Here is a 21,586-nt window from a genome sequence, read left to right on the forward strand (position 1 = left end):
GCACGGGCTGTACCGTTTATTATTTGATCTGTGCAATAGTTTTAGTTAGGTTAGGTTAGGTTAGGTTAGGTTAGGTTAGGTTGTGTTATGTTGGTTTGGTTAGGTTATGTTAGGTTAGGTTAGGTTAGGTTAGGTTAGGTTAGGTTAGGTTAGGGTAGGTTAGGTTAGGTTAGGTTAGGTTAGGTTAGGTTAGGTTAGGTTAGGTTAGGTTAGGTTAGGTTAGGTTAGGTTAGGTTAGGTTAGGTTAGGTTAGGTTAGGTTAGGTTTTGCTAAAATCATTGATTTGGTAGCCTTTATTGTTTACCACCTGCCTCTGAGAGCATCTCCGGGGTCGCGTACCATCACCCGCTGACCCAGAAATGTTTTGGTCTGGCCTGACGACGCTATACTAATTTCAATTGAAGACTTCAGTTCACAAGCGTCAACACGCGAGATATGGAACTGGATTTTCTACACGATCGCCGCTGGTGGTGTCAATTGGTATATTTTCAAAAGTACCTAGTAACTGCACTCTACCGGACCAATCCGCAGCGCGGAGCTCATCAAAACGCGACGAGTACACGAAAGATCATGAATGCGCACGCCTTCCGTTCTCGTACACACGGAACGTTACAAATACGCGACGGTTTGCCGAAGCCACCCCAATACTACAGGATAAACTGCGTGGCATTATGTGCTCTATATAAATGTAGATAGCAACAAAATGATCTTCGGAAAAATGCATAACGCGTCTTCTTGCTGGAAATGGGCATTCCAGTGTCCTAGTCATATGGGCATATACCTTTTGCCGTTTTTGAGGGTTGGGCCTTGCGCTTAATCTTATGAAAATGGGATTTCTTGGTACAGATTTCTTACAGACATATCTTTGTCACACGACCATACATAAATACGCTGCAAAATAAATAAACGCGTGCCGAAGGAAAATTCATGTCAGCTGGCAACACACAAATTGCCAGTAGCACTCGTAGCAACTACATCCTCCTTATACAGTGTACCAGAGTTCTAGCTCGGCCGCCAACGCCCACAGTCCACTACTGGGCGGTCACATCCACCGATCAGTGCTTTCATCGCGGATCAACCAATGGTGACGCAGAACATGCATATGACCGCGAACGGTTCGGCAAGAGCCTGCCGACCACGGCCCATCGACCCATCCCCGCGACGAACTTCACATCACATCGCTACGGTGATCGCCGCCTACGCCGTCAACTGGCTCACGCCGCGTCTGACGTCACCCGGCCGACCAATCACAGCCCCCGACCACCGCGGGTGAGTCCCACATGCACGACCTTGACGGAATGCCACTTTCTGGTTCAAGGAGCAGAGGACCGCCCGTGCGCTGATGTTCCACGGCCGGCCGATATCTAACAACGCTCCGTTTCATTCAGACGGAAAGTCCTCGAGACTGGGCTCTTTGGTGAAGCACATGATTTGCAGCTTCATATTGGCGCGGAACTTCTTCAAAAGTTCCTCCACCAGCCTGAGGACAAAACAGAGCGGTGTTAACACGTTTACATTCAAGAGGTTAAACGTGTTGAACTATGCTACGAATCACTGACGTTCTGCTGAAGAGCCTTCAAAGGCGTCGCCGCATTACACATGATAAGATGATAGGCTCTTTATATTCCCTGCCGGTCTGGTGGTTCAGGGACGGTACCGTGACCTGATTAGATAACAACTGGACACGATTAGGGGGCACCGAACAACACCAGCCGGAGCTCAATCGCCGGGAATCGCCGGGTGGCGTTACCAGCAGCGGCACCCCTCGGCAGGGACGGCGCCACCGATTTTGAATTGGGGGTAGGATTCCTCAGGGGGCCTCCCGGACAAAATGCGGTCCCCTTGCAGGGAGGCCTCCTGGGCAGTATCGTATTCAAGTTGGAGGGGCAACGAGGGTATGTGCCAGCTTATTAAATTGTTAAATGTATCATATTCAAGCAATATCCAAAATAGATACCTTCTGATTCTTCTGCATAGGGTCTCGCTTTCCTACAAGACCTCCTGTTCCCGAAAAGAACGTCCTGATGCACAGAGGGGCCTCCTCATCCAGAGCTTGATGCTTCCGATTTACGAAGAGGCCTCCAAATCTGCCCAGGGGGCCTTGCTATCCCAAAACAGGGCATCCCGATCCGGAACCGCGACCACCTCATCTATGAAAGGGCCTCCTGCTCCAGAAATTGGACCTCCTAAAAATAGAGCTTGCCTCCTTACCCAGAACAGGGGTCTCCTTGTTCCTAACGGAAAGGCCTCCCGAGCCAGGTAACAGGGCTACTGAACATAGCATGGGGTCCACTGATCTATAACACGGACATCTTATGCCTGAAGGTGGCCTCATGATCTAGAAAACGGATCTCTTGATGTAGAGGTGTATTCTGAGTCTGATTCATTTCTCGCTAGCTGAGCTATGGGAGCTCCTTGATCCAAATCATGGCAATCTATGGGTGGCTGGAATACCTAAACATTGGGAAAAGGGGAACTGCCAAAAATTTGAGTGGGCGAAAATACTCTTGCCCCCTGTTTTGCCTGCTAGCCAGAGGCGGGGCAACTGCCTCCCTTGCCCCCACTCCTGCTACACCGCCCCTGCCCCTCAGGGAACGGGGCTGGGGTCCGCGCGGCTCCGATGTTGTCGCTTCCCGGTGCCATCCCTGACCGCGCCGGCGTAAGGGGACCGCTGGCTGCCGGCCCGGCGGCCCTCCAGACGCGCGCTCACCGCTTGTCGCCGGCCGGGTCCTGATGGTTGGGAAGCGACTCCGAGGCCTCAACGAACGATAGCCTGTGGAGGAGAGCGGCACCGAGCGTCACAACCGTGAGCGTCACACCACAAACGCACGCACGTCACTACTCTCAGTTACCAGCCGTTTTTGTCATCCCGAAAACAGTCGTTGAAACTAAGAGCACAAAAGCGATGACGAAAGTCCCGCATTCTAGACCCTGAAAATGCTTCCCACAGCCGGTAAGCGAACAGGTTGGCTGCATGTACCTTGTCACGTTGAGTTCCGGATCGAGCGTTCTTCGTTTGATTCTCAACTACCCATCTTTACCCAGTGTTAAAGGACCAACACCATGAGATATTAATGACATGGGAGGCTGTGACAGTAATACTTAACACGCTTCCATGCACCCACAGGCGACCAAGAAACAATCACTGATATCCTTACAGACGGGCAAACCCGAGAGTACAAGATCTCCGCTGGCCGACCGCGGCCGGCCGCGACGGCGGGTGGGAGTCCCGCTCAGGCGCAGCGCAGTGTATCCGCACGGACCAGGAGTGAAACAGCCGCTCGTCGAAGCCCCATGTACTGCACCAAACTGACCTGACCCGACCCCACTGGGCTGACTGACCTGGCCGCCTCGGTGACGTACAGCTGGAGCGTCTCCTGCAGGGCGGCCAGGTCAAGACGGGCCTGCTGTCCGCCGGCCGGCGTCATCCGCACCACTGACGTCATCAGGCGGCTCAGCTCTTCCGCCACGCCCTCCACCAGGTTGCAGAGCACGCGGCGCACCAGCAGCGGCGACACGGAGTACACCTGGTGAGGGCGAGCGTCAGGCTCTGTAAGGGGGGCCACACGAGCCGGCTGCCGGCTGGGGCGCGGAACGCGACAGGTCGGGACTGAAATGTCGCCACAACACAGTACGCTTCCCTCACATTCAGTCTGCTTACGCCGTGCATCGAACACCAGCGGCTTGGATGCCATGCGTAAAACACGTTGCCGTGGATAGTGCTCCAATATACGTTTGTGGCTATGCATGCACGTGGCTGTTGTTCATTGGCGTTTTGGGACGTGCCGACAAAGTCACGTTGCAAGCATGACAAGCTCACGTGCATGTCCGGCATCGGCGGCACCATCACACCTCTTTCGCCGACGCCGGGCACGGCTCCTGTACCTCGTGGTGGACGCCGATGCAGTTCATGATAACCTCCTTGACATAGCCGCGGACGTCCGTGGGCGGCCTCAGCACGTGGGACCAGTCGAACCGGCCCTGGTACATGCTCATCTCCACTATGCCTGCCGACACGCGGTGGTCGCGGTTACCGGACGGCGAAGCGGGGCGAGCGGCCCCCGGAAGGCGAGGCGGCGCGAGCGGCCGCCGGACGGCAAGCCTCTCGTCGACAGCGGAAGCGCACGCGCGCGGCCCGAAACCCGACGGTGGCCGCCGACAGTGCTCAGGCACCCGAGCGTCACTGGCGTCCTGGCCAGCAGCCGCGCGGGTGGCGGGTCAGGCCGCCACCGCCCCCTCCGAGTGCCCAGCTTGGCTGCTCTTCGTCAGGCCACGCCGCTCAACTAGTGTATAAAGGTAGCCACGAGGTTCACTCTCACTGCGGTGCGGTATTTTAACGACAGCCTTTCCTCATACACCCCCACAGCGCCGCACCAAGAGGCGGCGCCTGACCGGGTCGCCCCGCCAGGCCGGGCGCCCGTTCGGCGCGTCCGTACCGAGGATGGGGTCAGCCTTCTCCTCCATGTACGCCTCGAACAGCTTCTGTTCGAGGTCGGAGAGCACGTCCGTCACCTTCTGCAGGCCTTGTTGCACCTCGGCCGCCGGGAACCTGGCGGATGCCGGGCGGCGGCGGCGGTCAACCACGGGCGCTCCAGCGGCATCAGTCATCAGCCGTCACAATGGCGACAGCGCTTAGCAGGGATCTCAGCGACGAGCGTCGCAGCGAAGCGACCCAGCAACAACAGCAAAGTATCGGCTGACGGGCACGCTTTCGACAGGCAGCTGTGAAGCCCGAACGTCACGGGAGTTAAGAAGATCAGCAACTGCACCCAAAGTCAAAGAGCCTGATGAGCGGTGAAAGGATTGTGACATTACGTCACTGGCCTGAACCCACCGCCTACGGACAGCGGGGGTGGATAACCTGAAATCGGTACTAGTCAATTAGAGCTGACCCTTACTACAGCAAAAATTAAGATGCAACCTGAATTTTTGAATGACTGAATTTCTAGGATCAGAGCTCACGCTCAGCAGCGTTTGTTGTGTGAGCCCTGCCCTTCCCACCCAATCGCGCAATTCGACGTCAACGGCAGAACTTTGTGGTGAAAGTTGAGCGTGCCACAATGCTCGGCGCGGTCTATCCTGCCATCTGATGTCACCTTACTTTAAGCGCGGCCGCTGCCACCGGTCGCAGGCCATACCTGTCCAGAACGAATAGCGAGCGCATGAAGCGACTTGAACTCACCCGCCACGGGGGGTTGGATCGGAAGCAGGCGCTCGAATGAACTGAGCCACCGGGATGGACATCCAACACTTACATAACTTTCTTCAAACCAAAGAAATCCCACTGACCAAGAATCAGCTCCTTGAGTGGGTCCCAACCAGCGGTGCCGGCGCCGCACACCACGCCTCTCCTCCCTAACCCGCCTCACCCGTGCGAGGTGAACACGTCGGCCAGCTGGGGGGCGCGGCTGACACGCAGCACGTGGCAGTTGGAGAGCACCACCAGCAGCCGGTACTCAACGCTCGGCGCCTCGGCCACGGCCGGCGCGCCATCCTCGGAGCCCGAGCCCTCCTCGGACTCGGCGTCCTCGAAGGCCAGACGCTCCAGCACCTGGCGGCGATGACCGGAGTTACAAGTGCGTCTGCCTCCGGACAGGACGACGCTGCAGCCAGCCAGCGCCTTCCCCGCAGCCAGATACGATGGGGCACGACCAGCAGTGTCATCATAGAGGCGAAAACCTCCACCACCATCTCCGCTGCAAAGACATGAGTCTCTCTTTCCGACGGCATAACGGCTCGACCCAAACGACCGGCTCGCTAAGCCCCCAGTGAGACACCGATGGCGACGATTGGAGCGTTAGGGCGCGCCGACGTCAGACGCCGCTTCACGCCAATCCAACAGAAACGGCCCGCTCGTCTGTCTCACTTCTGTCCAGCCGTGGCCGGAGCAGAGGAGCAGAGGAGCAGGGGAGCAGAGGAACGGCACGCCCACGTCAGAGGCCGCTTCACGCCAAGCCGACAGTAAACTGTCGCTCGTCTGTCCCACTGCTGTCCAGCCGTGGCCGGCAGCAGACGAGCAGAGGAGCAGAGGAGCAGAAGAGTGGAGGAGCGGCGCGCCCACCTGCGCGAAGGTCGCCACCAGGTTGTAGACGAGCACGACCACGTCCTTGCGGACCGTCTCGTTCTGCATGAGGGGCGTCTCCTGCGGCCCGGCCGTCAGCACCTGCTCCTCGGCCTGGACCACCACGTCCGTCACCGAAGTCATGAACTGGGTCAGCTGGAACGCAGCGGTGGCCGGTCAGGTGTTGTCAATAGCGCGTCCCCCCGCCCCCTCCCTCCCAAACCAACCCCAGCGATTCTTTAGCTGAAAGGCCAAACGAAAAGGTAGCCACGATCGTCGGTTATAGTTTACGCCATGTGTATCACTGAATGCATGGCGAGGACATTCCGTGGCGACTGTACACGGTGAGCCGTTACCAGCCGGGTGCAGCCGTATCCGCTGGCGTCCAGGGAGGGCTCCAGCGTCCAGGCGTCGCGGCCGGGCAGCTGACGCACGGCCTCCATCGTGCGCCGGAACATGGTCATCAGGCAGTGTTTCCTGGAGCGGGGGCGGCTGGTCACAGGCGGCTACGCGGAGCGTGGGGTGCGCCGGCTGCTCTCGAGCTCGCGAGCAGACCAGCGGACGCACTACAAAGCGACTGAGTGCTTGGGACTTGTCACGTCATTGCTCGGATGAAGTCAACTAATCGTGATCAGAATATTCGAGCACTCAGTTACACTTCATGTACCTCAACTATCTGCTGAGGGCGCAGCAGGCAGCACTGACTCAACACACGCGAATACCATGCACGCGCCAGAGCGCCGCTTCGGCTCCGTACAGCGCGCCCCTCCACTGACCTGAGGTCGAACACGAGCTGGCTGACCTCGTCGAGCGCCTCGGGCGCCACGCCGAGCAGCTGCAGACTACCGTAGGTGGCGGTGACCTCTCGCAGGCAGGCCTGCAGCCAGACGGGCTCGCGAAGAGTGTCGCTCCAGGCCAGCTCCGGCGAGTCGGCCGTGTGGGGCAGCAGCGCGCCGCGCACCAGGGCGCACCACACCTCCACCACGCTGCTCACCAGCCGCTGTCGGCACCACGGCCCGTTTCAGGCGGACAGGACACCGGGCGGCGGCACCACAGGCCACCGCAGCACGCCGGCACAGCAGCACGGCGCTGGCAGGGTACGGCTCCACCCCCGAGCGCCGCCACACTGCCGAGCCGGGCCAGAGCCGCCCACGGCAGGACAATGGGCGACGCCACCTCTCGTCCGGTCGCACAGGACATACCACAGCTCACGCGGGACACGGAGCGGCTGGCTGTGCTACAAACCATGCTGTTTAGGCAGGAAAACACCACCCGGACGAATCACAACGCCAGTATTTCAGGAAAAGAACACAATCAACCGGGCTGTGCCGGTAAAGAACATCATGACATTAATTATTGCACGTTTAAGTGCACATTGCCGTGTGGACACAACAGCTTCTTCCAGCAGTAGCAAGTGCATAGGGTCCCATAGGGTATATCGGGGTCCCATAGGGTACATCGGGGTCCCATAGAGTACATAAAAGTCCCATTAATTGCACAAGGGTCCCATAGGGTACACAGGGGTCACCATAGCGCATACAGGGTTTCCATAGAGTACATGGATATCTTACAAGATACACAGAAGCATCATAGGGTACATAGTGGTCCCATAGAGTGCATAGGGGTCCCATAGGGTGCATAGGGATCCCATAGCGCACGTTTGGTTCCGTAGGGTAAATAGGGGGTCGTGCGTGCACAGGAGTCCCTGTGCGCGTGAACATGGCCTCCAAGCACCAATCCCAGTCGCTTCTGCTGCAGCGCAATCGCTACAGTGTTCGAAGGGTGGCAGCCCGCAGCGACCGGCGCAACTGCGAGAGCAGCACAGGCGACCCACCCACCTTGAAGTCTGGCTTGCGGGCCGACTCGGGTGTGCTGTACAGCTCGCCTTGGAAGTAGCACTGTCCCAGTTTGAAGAGTCCCGGGAATTTGCCAGTCATCCGGTCAGCTACGTCCTCAATGAACAGCACGATAGGCGGCGCCGTCGTCTGCCGGGAGTGGCGGCCGAAACGTTCAGGCGCCCACCAGCGAGCACACCGCCGCACGAGGCAGGCACCAGCACACCGCCGCATGAGGCGGGCACCGACACACCCCCAGGCGCGCAGGCGTGCGAAAAGCCAGACGCACGGGGAACGCGCCTAGCTGAGTCAACTTGGATGCCACAGAGGCAGCACTGCGGTGTGTACAGACGCATCGAATACGTTTCCATTTCACGAGACATATTATATGATTAACGAACACCACATTGAGAAGCATGTGGCATGCATAACTTCGGATATGAACGCACCTCCGTGGCTGTACGCAACTTCCGGCTGTCTTCTTGCTCACACCAGTAAGGACAAACATAAATAGGATCCCGATTCGCCACGCTCCTAGACCAGCCCTGTGGCGGGGCACACCGTCGCGTGCCGTCCGGCACCGTTACCTGGGCGTCGACGGCGGCGCCAGAACCGGCGCCGGCTGTCGCCGCACCGCCACCGCCGCCAGGGGAGGCGTACTGCTCGCGACACGAGGTGAGCACGGCGCGGATGAAGGCGTGCTCCGAGAGGATGCACTCCCAGCCGACGTCCCCGGGCGTGTCCAGGCTGACCAGGTACCTGGCAAGGCATCCGGGACAAGGGGTCAGGCGAGGCGGGAGGGCGCACACACCCCGGCACAGACAGGGCCAACGGGCACGGCCGCCTCCGGTCGGGTAGAAGGGAGGGGAGGGGGGAGGACAGGAGGGCGCACACAGACCCAGCACAGGCAGGACTGTCGTAGCTGACGAACAGATGGCGGTAGCTGTTGAGCAGATGACAGTGGCTGTTGAACAGGTGACATCGACTGTTGAATGGGTGGCAGTGGCTGTTGAACAGGCGACAGTGGCTGTTGAATGGGTGTCAGTAGCTGCTCAGCTTACCGGATGATCTGCTTCTGCTCCTCAAAAGAGCCATTGACTTCCTTGAGCTTCGTCTTCAGGATGTCCCGGAGGTTGGCTATCTTCGTCTCAACGACAGCCATCACCTGCTTGAAGACCTGGAGCGGAGTGCAACCGAGTTAGCTCAAGCCAGCCAAACAGTTCACCACGAGGAGACGGTAGGTAGAAGCCAAAACCCTGTAAGGCGAGAACCTGACACCACTCCCTTTACATGCACTGGTCTCTGCACTGGACTTGAGAAGACTCCAGCCAATCTCTCCCTAACTCATCCTGACTTCTAGCATATCTTATTCCCTACCAGCGGATCACATCTCGCAACCTCAGAGAGCTACCACCTCAAACGTAATGCGTTTTCTCCATGCCATAAACAGACCAGCCGCACCTGAACTTCCGTATCCGCGAATAGGCCGCGCGCTTTGGCGTAGTCATTGATGATGACGTCGAACTCGCGTCGGCGCATGTTGCGCTCGATGCTGACGGGGAGGTAGAAGAGGAAGCGGTAGCGCTGCAGCACGGCCAGTGCCGAGCGCGTCGAGTCGGCCCGGTCCTTGCGCCGCAGCACGTCCTGGAACAGCTTGTCCGCCTCGTCCTTGCTCGCTGCGAGGCGGACGAAGGTGCGTATAAGCTGTCAGGTGGTGGACGGAGGTGGGGTGTGAGCTGTCAGGCGGCGGACGGAGGTTGCGAGTTGTCAGGTGGTGGAAGGAGGTGGGGTGTGGGCCGTCAGGCGACGGACAGAGGTGGGTGCGAGTTGTCAGGTGGTGGAAGGAGGTGGGGTGTGGGCCGTCAGGCGGCGGACGGAGGAGGGGTGTGAGCTGCCAGGCGGTGGACGGAAGTGGAAAGTGGGCTGTCAGATGGGTCAGGTCACTACCGCGGCCGACTCGGGCGAGTGGCGGACAAGTTGGCCGAACCTCCAACAACGCGATAACGGTCAGCGAATGTCGCTAAGAGGCAGACAAATCCCATTCACGAAAGTAACTCACTTACAGCCTGGCAACACTTATCTTTGGTCAGGTTTCCAAGGAAAACATCCGCCAACATCTCTAGTCGTGCCGCGGGCACACCAAGACAGCCCAACAACAGACCCCAGCAGTCAGACCATCACAGCCGGGAGGCGGACTGCAGCGGACCGTCCGCAGGCCGGCAAAGGACGGCCACGGGCGGCCGTACCGTTAATGGCCTGGTCCATGGTGACCATGGGGTCGTGGTCGGACGTGTGCCGCTTAAACAGCTCTCGCATCTCCGACAGGGCGTCCAGCTGGTCGATCACCAGGCCGGCGTAGTCCTGCAACGGCGCATCACGTGATGCCCCGTCCCGACGAACGCTGCGCACGCACTCCACCCGACAGGCATCATTGAGCATCGTCTGCACAGGTGCTTACCGCACACGCATGAGAGGAGTGAGACGTCCTGATCAGCGTAGAGTCAACCGCGACTACAGTGGTACAGCCAATCGGAAAATGGACTGCAAGAACAACTCGCCAGTGGAAACGCGACAATAGAGGAACATGCGACTCCCGGACCACGTTCTGAAATACCACAATTGTGCAATAGCACGGTTCCACTGGAGAGCATTACATCCGTACAACTCAGTAGACCGGCCATCCAGGCAGCCCTTGCAGTTTACCGCGTCCTCACAGTGCCCACCGCCTCCTATTGCCCACATGGCGCCCGGAGCCCCCTTCCGCAGCACACGGCCAGGGCACGGGCTGGCGACCCGAGCACGGTCGGCGCGCCGGCACTCTGACCTTGAGGAAGCTGAGCTGACCCTCCTTCTCGGCGTTGACCTTGCGCCGCAGGAAGCTCAGCCCGGCGCGCAGGTCATCGTAGCCGCTCTGGTGGTGGTTCTCCAACAAGAACCAGGCCGGGTGGAACGACTCGGAGAAGAGGCTGCCAGAACGGCTCGGGAACAGCGTCTCCAGCTCGTCCTCCGGGTACTTGACCCTGCGCCAGGGCGGGGTCACGTCAGGTCACGCCACGCCGAGGCCCCAGTGCAGCATTAACCTAACAGGAGCGCGGCGTCGGGCGGGTTTGGCAGCAGAAGCACAGGCAGAGCGTCTCCAGAACATGCTCCGGGTCCCCGAACTAGGCGGCAGGACGGAGGCGTCAGTCCGCGTGAGCTCGGGTCACAAGGTCACGATTTACCAACGCTAGGTCAACGCCACTTCCAGGTCAACATTACTTCACTATATTTTTCGCTATGGTAGCAGGACAGCAGGATAAATTCGGGTCAGGTCACGACCACAGGCCCAAGAACGAAGTCCTTGCAATGACACCACGCCTCCCTTGATACATGGGAAATCCGCAACGCACCGCCTCTCACACACCTATCAGACAGCCATCCTGCTCAAGCACCTGACGGCGGGTGCACTCACTCGTATCCCTCCATTGATATGCCGAGGACGTCTTCCTGACCGAGGTTGTGCGTGGAGACGAGCTCCTGCAGGATCTCCTCGCGTTCTGAGTCGAAGTCTTTCAGCCACACGGCCGACTCCTTCAGGTGTCCCACCACCTGGTCCACGCCTGAGGCACGGGAGCGTACTCTAGCTTACTGGGATAGCGGAGGGGATCAGTGTCCACTGCCTTGTCCACGCCGGAGGCACGGAGGATGCCTTCACATCTCCGGTATGGTGGGTGATAGGGTCAGCACCACACCACCTTCCCCACATCTGATGAGCATGGTGGAATAAGACCGTTGCCCTGGAGCTCAACAACGATATCCCTTGGGCTATTAAGACCGTCGCGCACGAGCCGATATGAGACGCAGGCGAGCGAATGACCAGACTCTGAGGTCTACAGTTGAACTGGGTGTGACCAAATTAAAACAGACATCCGCATGCCGAGGTCCACTACTAGCCGAAACGTTCAGTACCTGCCAGCCTTTCGTCAGACAGCCAACTACTGCAGAAACGACCACTGACTGGGTTGGGACAAACCTCGGAGTTCGCAGTGTCTGGGCCGATGGTGGGCATCCCGGTGGTGACACCGGCCTTTAAACTTGACACTGCGCGGGCCAGCGCGACGCGCGCCGCGGACACGGCAGCCTTGGGGTGGAAGGCACGCTGATGGACCGGATGAGGAAGGAGACGGCAGGCAACCCGTTGGGGAAGGACGGAAGGAAAGCTGATGGTGTGCTTGTCAGTTCCTGCATAAACCATGCAACGAGTCGACATCAACATTGAACCAGTTGTTTGATCAACAATGAGAGGATTCATACTGGACCACCATACCACGAAGTTTCCGGGTCACAAAATGAGCAGCACTGACCTTTGAACTTCACAGTGCACGAGCCGGTGCCACCCGAGCGGGTTGTGATGATGACGTCACAGAAGCCCCGTGACGTACCCGACAGGATGACGATCTTGTTGGCACTGTGCCAATCAGCCGTCAGGGAGCAGTCCCATTCTCCTATCAGCACACCTACAACAGCACAGAGCCAGTCAGTCTCAGGTGAAGACCCAATGTGCGGAACACACACATCCCAGAAAAGGACTGCCTCCACACCGGCAGCACGGTCGGGTAAAGTGTTTGTTTTGGGTCTCACCCACCAGTGGCAGGTTGGATTCGAGTTGCTTCAAACACTCAGTGTTTTGCCCTGACTGGGATGACCTGGAGCCAGTGACAGTGGCCGTGCTAATGGTCAGGTAACACCATAGGTGGGAATGGACTGTGCCATGCTTTACAGCATGTAACATTTTTGCATAAAATTTTGCCAGTGGATGAAATTTCATGATCAGATGGTGGGATTAGGACTCAAACAGTAAAATCTTCTTATCATGGGCTCTCATCCCAAATGTCCTGTAATGTGCAATGGTGGTCCATCTTTCCAGCCCACTCCTACACTTCTGGACAGTGCATGTTCATCCAACCAAATAAACCATGAAAATTAGCAGAGCAGACTCCATGAATGGCTCCTCAATGGCTTTCTGCACCATACCTAAAACATGTAAGTCATTGGCAATGTCTTGGCCCCTAAATGCACAACTGTTCCAAGGGGCTCCCACCTGGCCAACTCAGGGAGCATTGTATCCAAGAAACATGCTGCTAGCCACCCCCAAGCATTTTGACAAATTAACACCAGAATACTATGGCTCATGTACAGGATTTAACCCAGACCCTGGTGCACCCTATGCAGATTCTCTCTATGGGTGGCCAAGCCACAGCAACCAGCCATCCTGAACCCCTCGCACCCCCCCCCCCCCCCACCCTGCATCAAAACAGAGTCCATGCATGACTATTCCATGCTGCAGCACAGAGTATGTGTGGCTGTAGCTGGCCAAATAAAGGGGGTGCTTGTGCAGCTAGTCCACCACAAGTACTCTGCATTTGGAGACACAATGCATATACTGCGCCCCCTGATCACAAGCTGTCCTTGCAGGACAATGATGGCGTCCTGGGACACAACAAGGGAAATGTTGCTGAACCAGCAACAGTTTAGTGCAGGTGGTCATTTGCCTCACTTGCCCACAATGTCCACATAGTTTGGCTTGGTCACTTTGGGTATTTGATCATGGCATGCCAATAGGTGACAAGCATAACAAAGGAGGCTGCTCTCCCTATGAAGCAGATCAGCCAGGACTGCACCAAACTCACCACACTGTGATCAGCTCAAAGCATCTACTTATCCTTATACACATGGAAATGTGATCAATGAGGACATGCTGCAAAAGAGGCAGAGGTTCATCTTGCTTAGTCTTATGCCAACACTTACACACTAAGTCCTGCTGACTTGTGCCAAGATTTTCTCCACGAATTGTGACCTTTGTGCCTGGAGGTCCCTCTTTGGGTGACAGCCCTGTCACCACAGGAGGTGGCCCCATCCTCAGCTGAAATCAACAGATCACAATGCTTCTTGCTGAAATAATAAGCACACCAGCCACCAGTAAACATCAGCTATTCACCTTCTGTTCTTTCCCGATGGAGGACTTCATTTATCCATAACTAAAGCACTACCATAGGCTCATTCAAGTCAACAACATAATGGAAATATGGATGCCTGCAGATTGTGCACTGGCTGCAAAAATACAGGCTATACTGGAGTGCACAATGAATGTAAATCCAGCACAAGTTGGTCTGGCCCGAGCTTGGCATTCCCACGCACAAGGTTCAATACACTGGTGTCCCACAAGCGTCCAGCTCAGTGGATATCCCAGAGAGGCAGGCGATGATGCATGGCCCCAACCATTGAATGCAGAGCAAAGTTCCGATGACAACAGAATGAAAATGATTGTAGGTCACGGCTGCAGTGTATAAAACGAGACTGAGTGCAACAGTAGCACGATTGGTTCTTACAAATTCGACGGCAGTCACCGGTTCGTTATCCAATATTTCACATGCATCTTGAGCAATATTCGAGTTCAATGCTTCCTATGTACTTACGTACCTAGTTATCCGGGACGCGCCCTCCCACACACCCCCCTACTTTCCGCGTCTCCACAAGCCAATTCCAATCACACCGCAATCCGTGCGGTGGGCGTACGGATTGACTGGTGCCCTGCTCACCACTCGCGTATTATCAGATTTCACGATACTCTCGACCAATCATGTTGTTTCAAGGTGCGAGAGTCTTCGCCAGGGTTGGTTGATGCTCCCACCTTTACATTTTAGAAGCCATATTACTTGGCTCTAGGCACGTATTTCCATGACGCATCTGCGACAAATTATGGAGTGCATTTTCTCATCACCCATGCCGGGAACGCGCGATATCAACATTATGACATCGGGCTGTGAGTACGTCAGGTGCCTACTGCTCATGTCTGCAAGTGGTGTTGGTCATTGGCGACGGTAGATATTGATGATGAGTGATGATAGTTGCTGCGACCGATGAAATTGTAATGTATCGTGATGGTGCGTGATGATAGATGTGGCAGATGAGGTTGTTCCTTCGTTTGGGTTGAATTACCATATCATGCATGCGAGTCTTATCTGTTCATTGACGTTCATGTACATCCCTATGATCTCCTTAACCTTACAATGACCCATTTTTCTTTGAAAGCTGCCCTCATTAATAAGTGCCACATAGGGTACCAATGTGTGGAGGCTATAAATGAACTGTAAGCATTATTCAATATTGACTGAAAGTTTAGATGCATTGAAGGTCCATTGAACAGCATCACACAACCAGGCATTGTTTAATCCAATTTCCATGTTGATTACATTGATTATGCCATTTGTACATGCATTGATAATGGACAGCATCAACAAACAAAAGCTTAGAAGCCACAGAAGTCAATCCTTTGCAATCATCAATCGTTTGGATGCATGTGTGTGTGTGTGTGTGTGTTTGTGTATGTCTGTTAAGTGTAGAGCAAAAATTAAGCTATTTCCAGTGGTCTGCAACTACTACCCTTCCATGTTAGTCTGGATGTTTGTGCATATTAGGTGCATCACAATCTTTGCTTGTCTTTGTGAAGGGTACAGGTATACTCCTTGGACTTGGGTACACCCAAGAGCACCCCAGAACAGTTTTGAACAGAACAGAACAGTATTGCTTCTCCTCCTGCTCAAGATCAGTCAATCAACACTAAGTTGAATGATGATCAACTGAGCATCAAGGAATCTCCAGCTTTGGCAAGTTGGTTGGGCAGGTCAGATGATTGGGTTTGGTTCAGAGGATGGATTATCAGCTAACCAAACAATGTGCATGCAGAAGCTGCTGCAGAGCCATCTTTCAGGAAATTTTGTGTTATATTTACATCTGCACACCTAAAGATGAAGTTTGGAATGCTGGTCATTTGTGATATACATTCTGATTACCACTTTCACCCCTGTTCTTGGTATATTATATCTAAGGATGCAGGCTTTGCAGGCCCTAATTTACACCATACAATGTTTTCAGGTGAAGTCAAGTAGAACAGCAGATCCTGGCAACACTGACATTGTAAGCATCATCTTGTGAAGCTCAAGGTCAACATTAGCCATACAATGTCATCCAAGATGCTAAGCAGTGCTCAGTAGCATCACTTCCTAGACAACAGCCACCCCATAACCATGAACTGTGTGTTGGGACAGTGGCTGTTGCGCGTGCGCGGCGTCGCTGCGCGCCGCGCGCTCTGCTGCGGCCGGCCGCGGCCCGCCGCCTGGTCCGAGCTGAGCGCCGGCGAGGTGGAGGTCACGTGCGGCGGCCGCAGCAGCCGGCTGGCCGTCAGCGAGCTGGCGCGGTTCGCCGACGGCAGCGCCACGGCGCAGGACGGCGACACGGCCGTGCTGGTGACGGCCGTCAGCCGGCCGCGACCCGGGCCGCCGCCCGGCTTCCTGCCGCTGACCGTCGACTACCGGCAGAAGGCGGCCGCCGCCGGCCGCATCCCCACCAACTTCCTGCGCCGGGAGCTCGGCCCCAGCGAGCAGGAGATCCTCACCAGCCGGCTGATCGACCGCTCGCTGCGCGCGCAGTTCCCGGCCGGCTACGGCGCCGACACGCAAGTCACGTGCAACCTGCTGGCCGTGGACGGCGACCGGCTGCCGGACGTGTTATGTGTGAACGCGGCGTCGGCGGCGCTCGCCTGCTCAGACATCCCTTGGGGCGGCCCGGTGGGCGCCGTGCGTATGGGCTGGCTCGACGGACAGCCGCTGGTGAACCCGGGCCGCCGCGAGCTGGCGGAGAGCTCGCTTAATCTGATGGTCACGGCTGGCCCGCAGAATACGGTCGTCATGCTGGAGGCGGCCGCCGACAACATACTGCAGCAGGACTTCATGCACGCTATCAAGGTGGGCGTGCGCGAGGCACAGCACGTGGTGCGCGGCGTGGAGCAGCTGCAGCGCAAGCATGGCCGCACCAAACGCCACTTTCAGCCGCCGCCGATCGACGCTGAACTCGATGACTCGGTGGCGGCGCTCTGCGAGACGCGCCTCGAGGCCATCCTCACCGACTGTCGACACGACAAGATCTCTCGCGACGAGGCCGTGTCGGCCGTGCGCGCCGACGTGCTGGAGAAGCTGCGCGCAGACGGCGGCGGCGAGCGCGCCGCGCAGGCGTCCGACGCCTTCAACCGGCTGTTCCGCGCGTTGTTCCGTCGCCTGGCGCTGGACCGCGAGACGCGCTGTGACGGCCGGGACGCGGACGAGCTGCGCCCGATCTCGTGCCGCGTCAACCTGCACCGGCCGCTGCACGGCTCGGCGCTCTTCCAACGCGGCCAAACGCAGGTCATGTGCACGCTGACGCTGGACTCGGCCGAGTCCGTGCTTAAGTCCGACCTCATGTCGGTGATCACGCAGGGCGTGCGGCCCAAGAACTTCATGCTGCACTACGAGTTCCCGCCGTACGCCACCAACGAGACGGGCCGGCCGGGCGGCCTGGGCCGGCGCGAGCTTGGCCACGGCGCTCTGGCCGAGCGCGCGCTGCGCGCCGTCGTGCCCGAGCCGTTCCCGTTCGCCTTGCGCCTGACGGCCGAGGTGCTCGAGTCGAATGGCAGCTCGTCGATGGCGTCCGTATGTGCCGGCAGCCTGGCGCTGATGGACGCCGGCGTGCCGGTCAGCGCGCCCGTGGCCGGCGTGGCGATCGGAATGGTGAGCCGGCCCGACCCGGAGTGTCCCGAGCGGCTCGGCCAGTACCGCCTGCTCACCGACATCCTGGGTATCGAGGACTACTGCGGCGACATGGACTTCAAGCTGGCCTGCACGCCGACCGCCATCACGGCGCTGCAGGCCGACTTCAAGCTGCCGGGCCTGCCGCTGTCGGTGATCATGGAGGCGGTGACGGCCGGCCGCACGGCCACGCGCGAGATCTTCAGCATCATGGCGAAGTCGCTGGCGCAGCCGCGCGCCGAGCGCAAGGACAACTGGCCGGTCACCGAGGAGATGACCGTGCCGGCGCACAAGCGCGGGCGACTCCTCGGCGTCGGCGGCGTCAACCTCAAGCGTCTGCTGGCCGATACGGGCGTGCAGGTGACTCCGCGCGACGACACCACCTTCTGCGTGTTCGCGCCCAGCCCGGCGGCGTTGGCCGAGGCGCGCGCGCAGCTGGACGCGCTGCTCGAGTCGTCCCCCGAGCCGGAGTTTGAGTTCGGCGCCGTGTACACGGCGCGCGTGGTCGAGCTGCGCGAGACGGGCGCGCTCGTGCGGCTGCACCCGAACGCCGCGCCCGCGCTCGTGCACAACAGTCAGCTAGACGCGCGGCCGGTGCGCCACCCGAGCGCGCTCGGGCTCAGCGTCGGTGATGAGATCCAGGTCAAGTACTTCGGCCGTGACCCGGTCAGCGGTCACGTACGGCTCTCACGCAAGGTACTGCTGGCGCCGGCTGGCGGGCCCGTGCGGAACCTGCAGCCCCGCTCTGACGCCGAGCAGGGCTGACGGCGGCGGGCCGGTGTGACGTCAGCGACCGCGACCGGACCGGGTCACACGGGTCAGCTCAGACCACCCCGCCGGCTGGGACGTTGCTCCTGTGATACAAGCGCCTGAATTTCCAGGGATTGTTGCATTCTGAGCCTGTGTTTCAGGTGACAGATTAGTGTCCAGGGTACCATCACCGGCTGGCGTAATACATTACATGTATGCAGCCTTGTTAAAGGACTGTTTAAATGAAGGTCGACGGAAAATACTGGAAAGGAATCGTCAGAAACAAGGGCTTAAAGCAAGCAAACTCTCCCACTAACTGGATCTCGTGCCAACGTAGAGAGGACGTAAGGGGGAAAGTGCGTACCCCCGTGCTGCCCTGAGATAGGGGTAAAGTATTAGTGAGCGACATTACATGAGCCGGTCAGCCAATTGGCGAACCAGATAATATACCATTACATCTACGGCCCATGAACAGCTCAGTACGACGCACAGTCACACGGCAAAAATTCACTCGTCACACGTTAGCCGAAGCTGAAACGCTGTTCGATAATTCATGAATAACAGATACGTGAAACGTCATTAGAAAGCTTCTGACATTCTGAATACCTTTTGCTTAGATAAGTTACGAAGTTGAGATCAGTGTCATATAAGATCATCTGCCATTTTCCCTCTGATTTGCATGCAACCGATACACATATCGTATGTTGTTCAAACTGAACGGTTGGGTGCAATGTAAGTCTGCAATTCAGCATGCAGTATAATACAGTGCTGTAAGTAACACAGTAACACGAACCATGCTGCAATCATTACATTCATATACTTTCGGCCTTTGGCCTTGGTCAGATATCTCTGGAGTCAGTTCCATTTCCAGGTCACCCTAGGTCAGGGGCCTATGATAATGTTTCAGGGCAAAGTGGCTGGTGCAGATGAGGGAGCGACGCTTTTCACCACATTGGTGTTGGGTTTTCCCGCTTGCTTTCGGAGGACCCGTTACTGTTTGTAGTGTTGACCCTGTGTCCTGACCCTTGTGAGCTTGTTGACCCTATGTGTTGACCCTTGCGAGATTGTTCACCCTCGTGCAATTTGGGAGCGATCCTCGGCACAGGTTAACAGTCTCGTACAGCAACACAAGTGGGCTTCCCCACCACTTCGTCAACGTTGGCCGGCAAAGATGGAGAAGCGCTCGTCGCGGGCTCAAACGATGCCATTCCAGTCGTTGCTGGTGCGCCTCCCACAGCTTCCAAGTGCTAAAATGGCATGGCTTACCAGTAAGCATCCCATTGCATCTACGACTCAGGATCGCCCACCACGGCGCATGGTCGCGCAGCAAATATTCACGCGTTACGCACGAGCCAGCCTTCTCTTAACCGCCGTCACATCGCTTTTTGTTCGCTTTACCTTCCACCACGTTTATTGCCTTTCCGTCGGTGCATATCCGATATTTGCTGTCTGAACTCCCTCCACCACTTCTTCGTCTAGGTGGTTTCAATGCATATCACACCGCTTGGGAATGTTACACTACGAACACTCGCGGAAGGCTCTGCGCGAATTTTGTCCATGGTGCTTCACTACGCATTTTAAACGACGGAACTCGTACACACGTCACAAAGAAACTCGTACATACGTCACAATGGAACTCGTACACATTTCACAATGGAACTTGTACACACTTCGTCATGGAACTCGTACACGCTTCACGATGGAACTCGTACACACTTCACAATGGAACTCGTACACACTTCACAATGGAACTCGTACACACTTCACAATGCTATCCGGACAGACGTCGGCGTTATACTTAAGCCTCTTCAGTCCCCAGCTGGCTCAGCACCTTGAGTGAAGTGTCGGTGATGACCCGGTGGGAACTGACCACTTTCCTATGTGGACCCGGTTTACAAAAGGTGGAATACTGGGTGTGAGGCCATAGCACTGGAATTTGAAAAAAGGCCGACTGGTGCGAGTTCGGGACTCGGCTTGAGGCATTGTTCTTATCTGGCCCTGGGGGGCGCCACCCTCTATTGAGGATTTTACTCAAAGGCTTTAGGAGTGCGCCGATAAGCGTATCCCACGCACTTCTGGCGCTCCCCGACACACCCCTGGTCCGTGGTGGACAGAGGAGTGTCGGAGCGCCATTCGGTCACGTAAGCGTGCCTTCCGAGCTTTTGACTCCAGGAGAGACGCTGAAGAGCGAGGATTGGGCTCTGGTTGGTCGAGGTCGGGAGGGGCACCCCTCCCGACCAAACCAGACACGTTCCGGGAAAGAGGTGCCGACCACGGCGTCTCTTTCAACAACTACAAGCCGAACTTCGCCCGGCGAGACAGTGATGGAGGCGTTGCGGCGCGGTGAGGTGGAGAAGACGTCCCGCGTGCCCAGGCGAGCGTGTCTGGTCGAGCAGGCGAGGGCGGCCAGGCGGTCCCCGGGGGCTGCCGATTCATGGACCCCAGCAGGGGACGGCGGGAAGTCTCCTCCCTTGGGGTTTGCCGGGGCGTCGGTGCCGGCGGTGGCTGGCGGTGCGCCCTCCTCTGGGGTGGATGGTGGGGTGCCGCCCTTCTCGGGAGGGAGCGCTTTCACGCTTCGGAGGCGCGTTGAGCCGCCGCTTGCTCCGTCCCGAATGGATCCCCCACCGCCTCCTCCGCCTTCGCTGCACCTACTCAATCCCTGCCGCCTCCGGCGACCCCGCCGTCGTCGCCGAGGCCGTCGGAGCCTCCTACCGCCCCGGGCCGCCCCGCTAAGCGCGGATTGCCATGGAGGGGCTCGCCGACGGACGAGGTAAGTCTGCGAGCGCGGCTGAATTTTTAATCAGGCTCGAATGCCGGTCGTTCAAGTTCTGCGGACGGGCGGCTGCGCCGAAGTGGAGATGTGCAGCCCCGGGTACACTTCAGAGAGTTTGGCCCTTCGTCTGGTGCAATGGAACACTTCTAGTCAGGTTAGTCCTTTTTCCAATCTGTAACAGTTTTATGTCACCTTTTTACGCAGCCCATGTTTATCTTAGCTTCGTACTTTTAAACTTCACTTTTAGCCAGGTTTTATGCAGGTCATTCTACAATGGACCTGCAGAGGTTTACGAACCAGCGCCCGGGATTTATACGCTGTGCTTAATCACCGTCGTCCAGCTATTGTCTGCCTCCAGGAGACGAAGCTTGCACCGGATTCTCACTGCACCACCAAAGGTTACTCAATATTCAGAAAGATGTGCTAGCAGACACTGGCGCACGGTGGTGTGCTGTTGGCAGTACACCACAGTGTGCCTGCGCGGCAGCTGAGGCTACAAACCTCGCTCCAAGCTGTTGCTGCGCGTGTTCATTTTAATCATCGTCTGGTAACCCTGTGCTCAGTGTAT

General features: G+C 57.4%; 2 protein-coding genes across 3 annotated transcripts; one reads left to right on the forward strand and one right to left on the reverse strand.

The window, feature by feature from the left end:
* Positions 1–501: 501 nt before the first annotated feature.
* On the reverse strand, positions 502–14,535 carry LOC119099454 (exocyst complex component 2). Of its 2 annotated transcripts, none has more exons than XM_037222607.1 (19): positions 14,356–14,535; positions 13,684–13,827; positions 12,240–12,392; positions 11,348–11,495; positions 10,721–10,916; positions 10,143–10,257; positions 9,358–9,572; positions 8,958–9,073; positions 8,484–8,655; positions 7,900–8,046; positions 6,838–7,061; positions 6,418–6,538; positions 6,062–6,217; positions 5,370–5,551; positions 4,437–4,549; positions 3,886–4,007; positions 3,343–3,527; positions 2,711–2,773; positions 502–1,480 (listed from the first exon to the last, which is right to left on the reverse strand). In XM_037222607.1, the coding sequence occupies exons 2-19, from the start codon at positions 13,790–13,792 to the stop codon at positions 1,381–1,383; spliced, it is 2,637 nt and encodes an 878-aa protein (XP_037078502.1). In that variant the 5' UTR covers positions 13,793–13,827; positions 14,356–14,535; the 3' UTR covers positions 502–1,380. The 2 variants fall into 2 exon arrangements, with proteins under 2 accessions (XP_037078502.1, XP_037078503.1); XM_037222608.1 differs by having other exon boundaries at positions 13,684–13,798; positions 14,356–14,367.
* A 1,565-nt stretch (positions 14,536–16,100) lies between these two features.
* Positions 16,101–18,476, forward strand: LOC119099180 (polyribonucleotide nucleotidyltransferase 1, mitochondrial-like; the record flags this gene model as incomplete). Its single annotated transcript, XM_037222288.1, has 1 exon — positions 16,101–18,476. A coding segment is annotated over one exon (2,160 nt), but the record flags the coding sequence as incomplete, so codon positions are not given.
* Positions 18,477–21,586: the final 3,110 nt, after the last annotated feature.

Source organism: Pollicipes pollicipes, unplaced genomic scaffold (genome assembly GCF_011947565.3).
Source record: "Pollicipes pollicipes isolate AB1234 unplaced genomic scaffold, Ppol_2.1 Scaffold_4740;HRSCAF=5597_pilon_pilon_pilon, whole genome shotgun sequence".
NCBI classification, from domain to species: Eukaryota; Metazoa; Arthropoda; class Thecostraca; order Pollicipedomorpha; family Pollicipedidae; genus Pollicipes; species Pollicipes pollicipes.

Excerpts from the sequence above, each read along its gene's own strand:
- LOC119099454 (XM_037222607.1), bottom strand. The coding sequence starts at position 13,792 with ATGGGGCCACCTCCTGTGGTGACAGGGCTGTCACCCAAAGAGGGACCT. Across the intron at positions 11,496-12,239 it reads GTGCACTGTGAAGTTCAAAG|GCGTGGACCAGGTGGTGGGA; the intron begins GTCAGTGCTGCT and ends CCCGTGCCTCAG. Across the intron at positions 10,917-11,347 it reads ATATCAATGGAGGGATACGA|GGTCAAGTACCCGGAGGACG; the intron begins GTGAGTGCACCC and ends GCCCTGGCGCAG.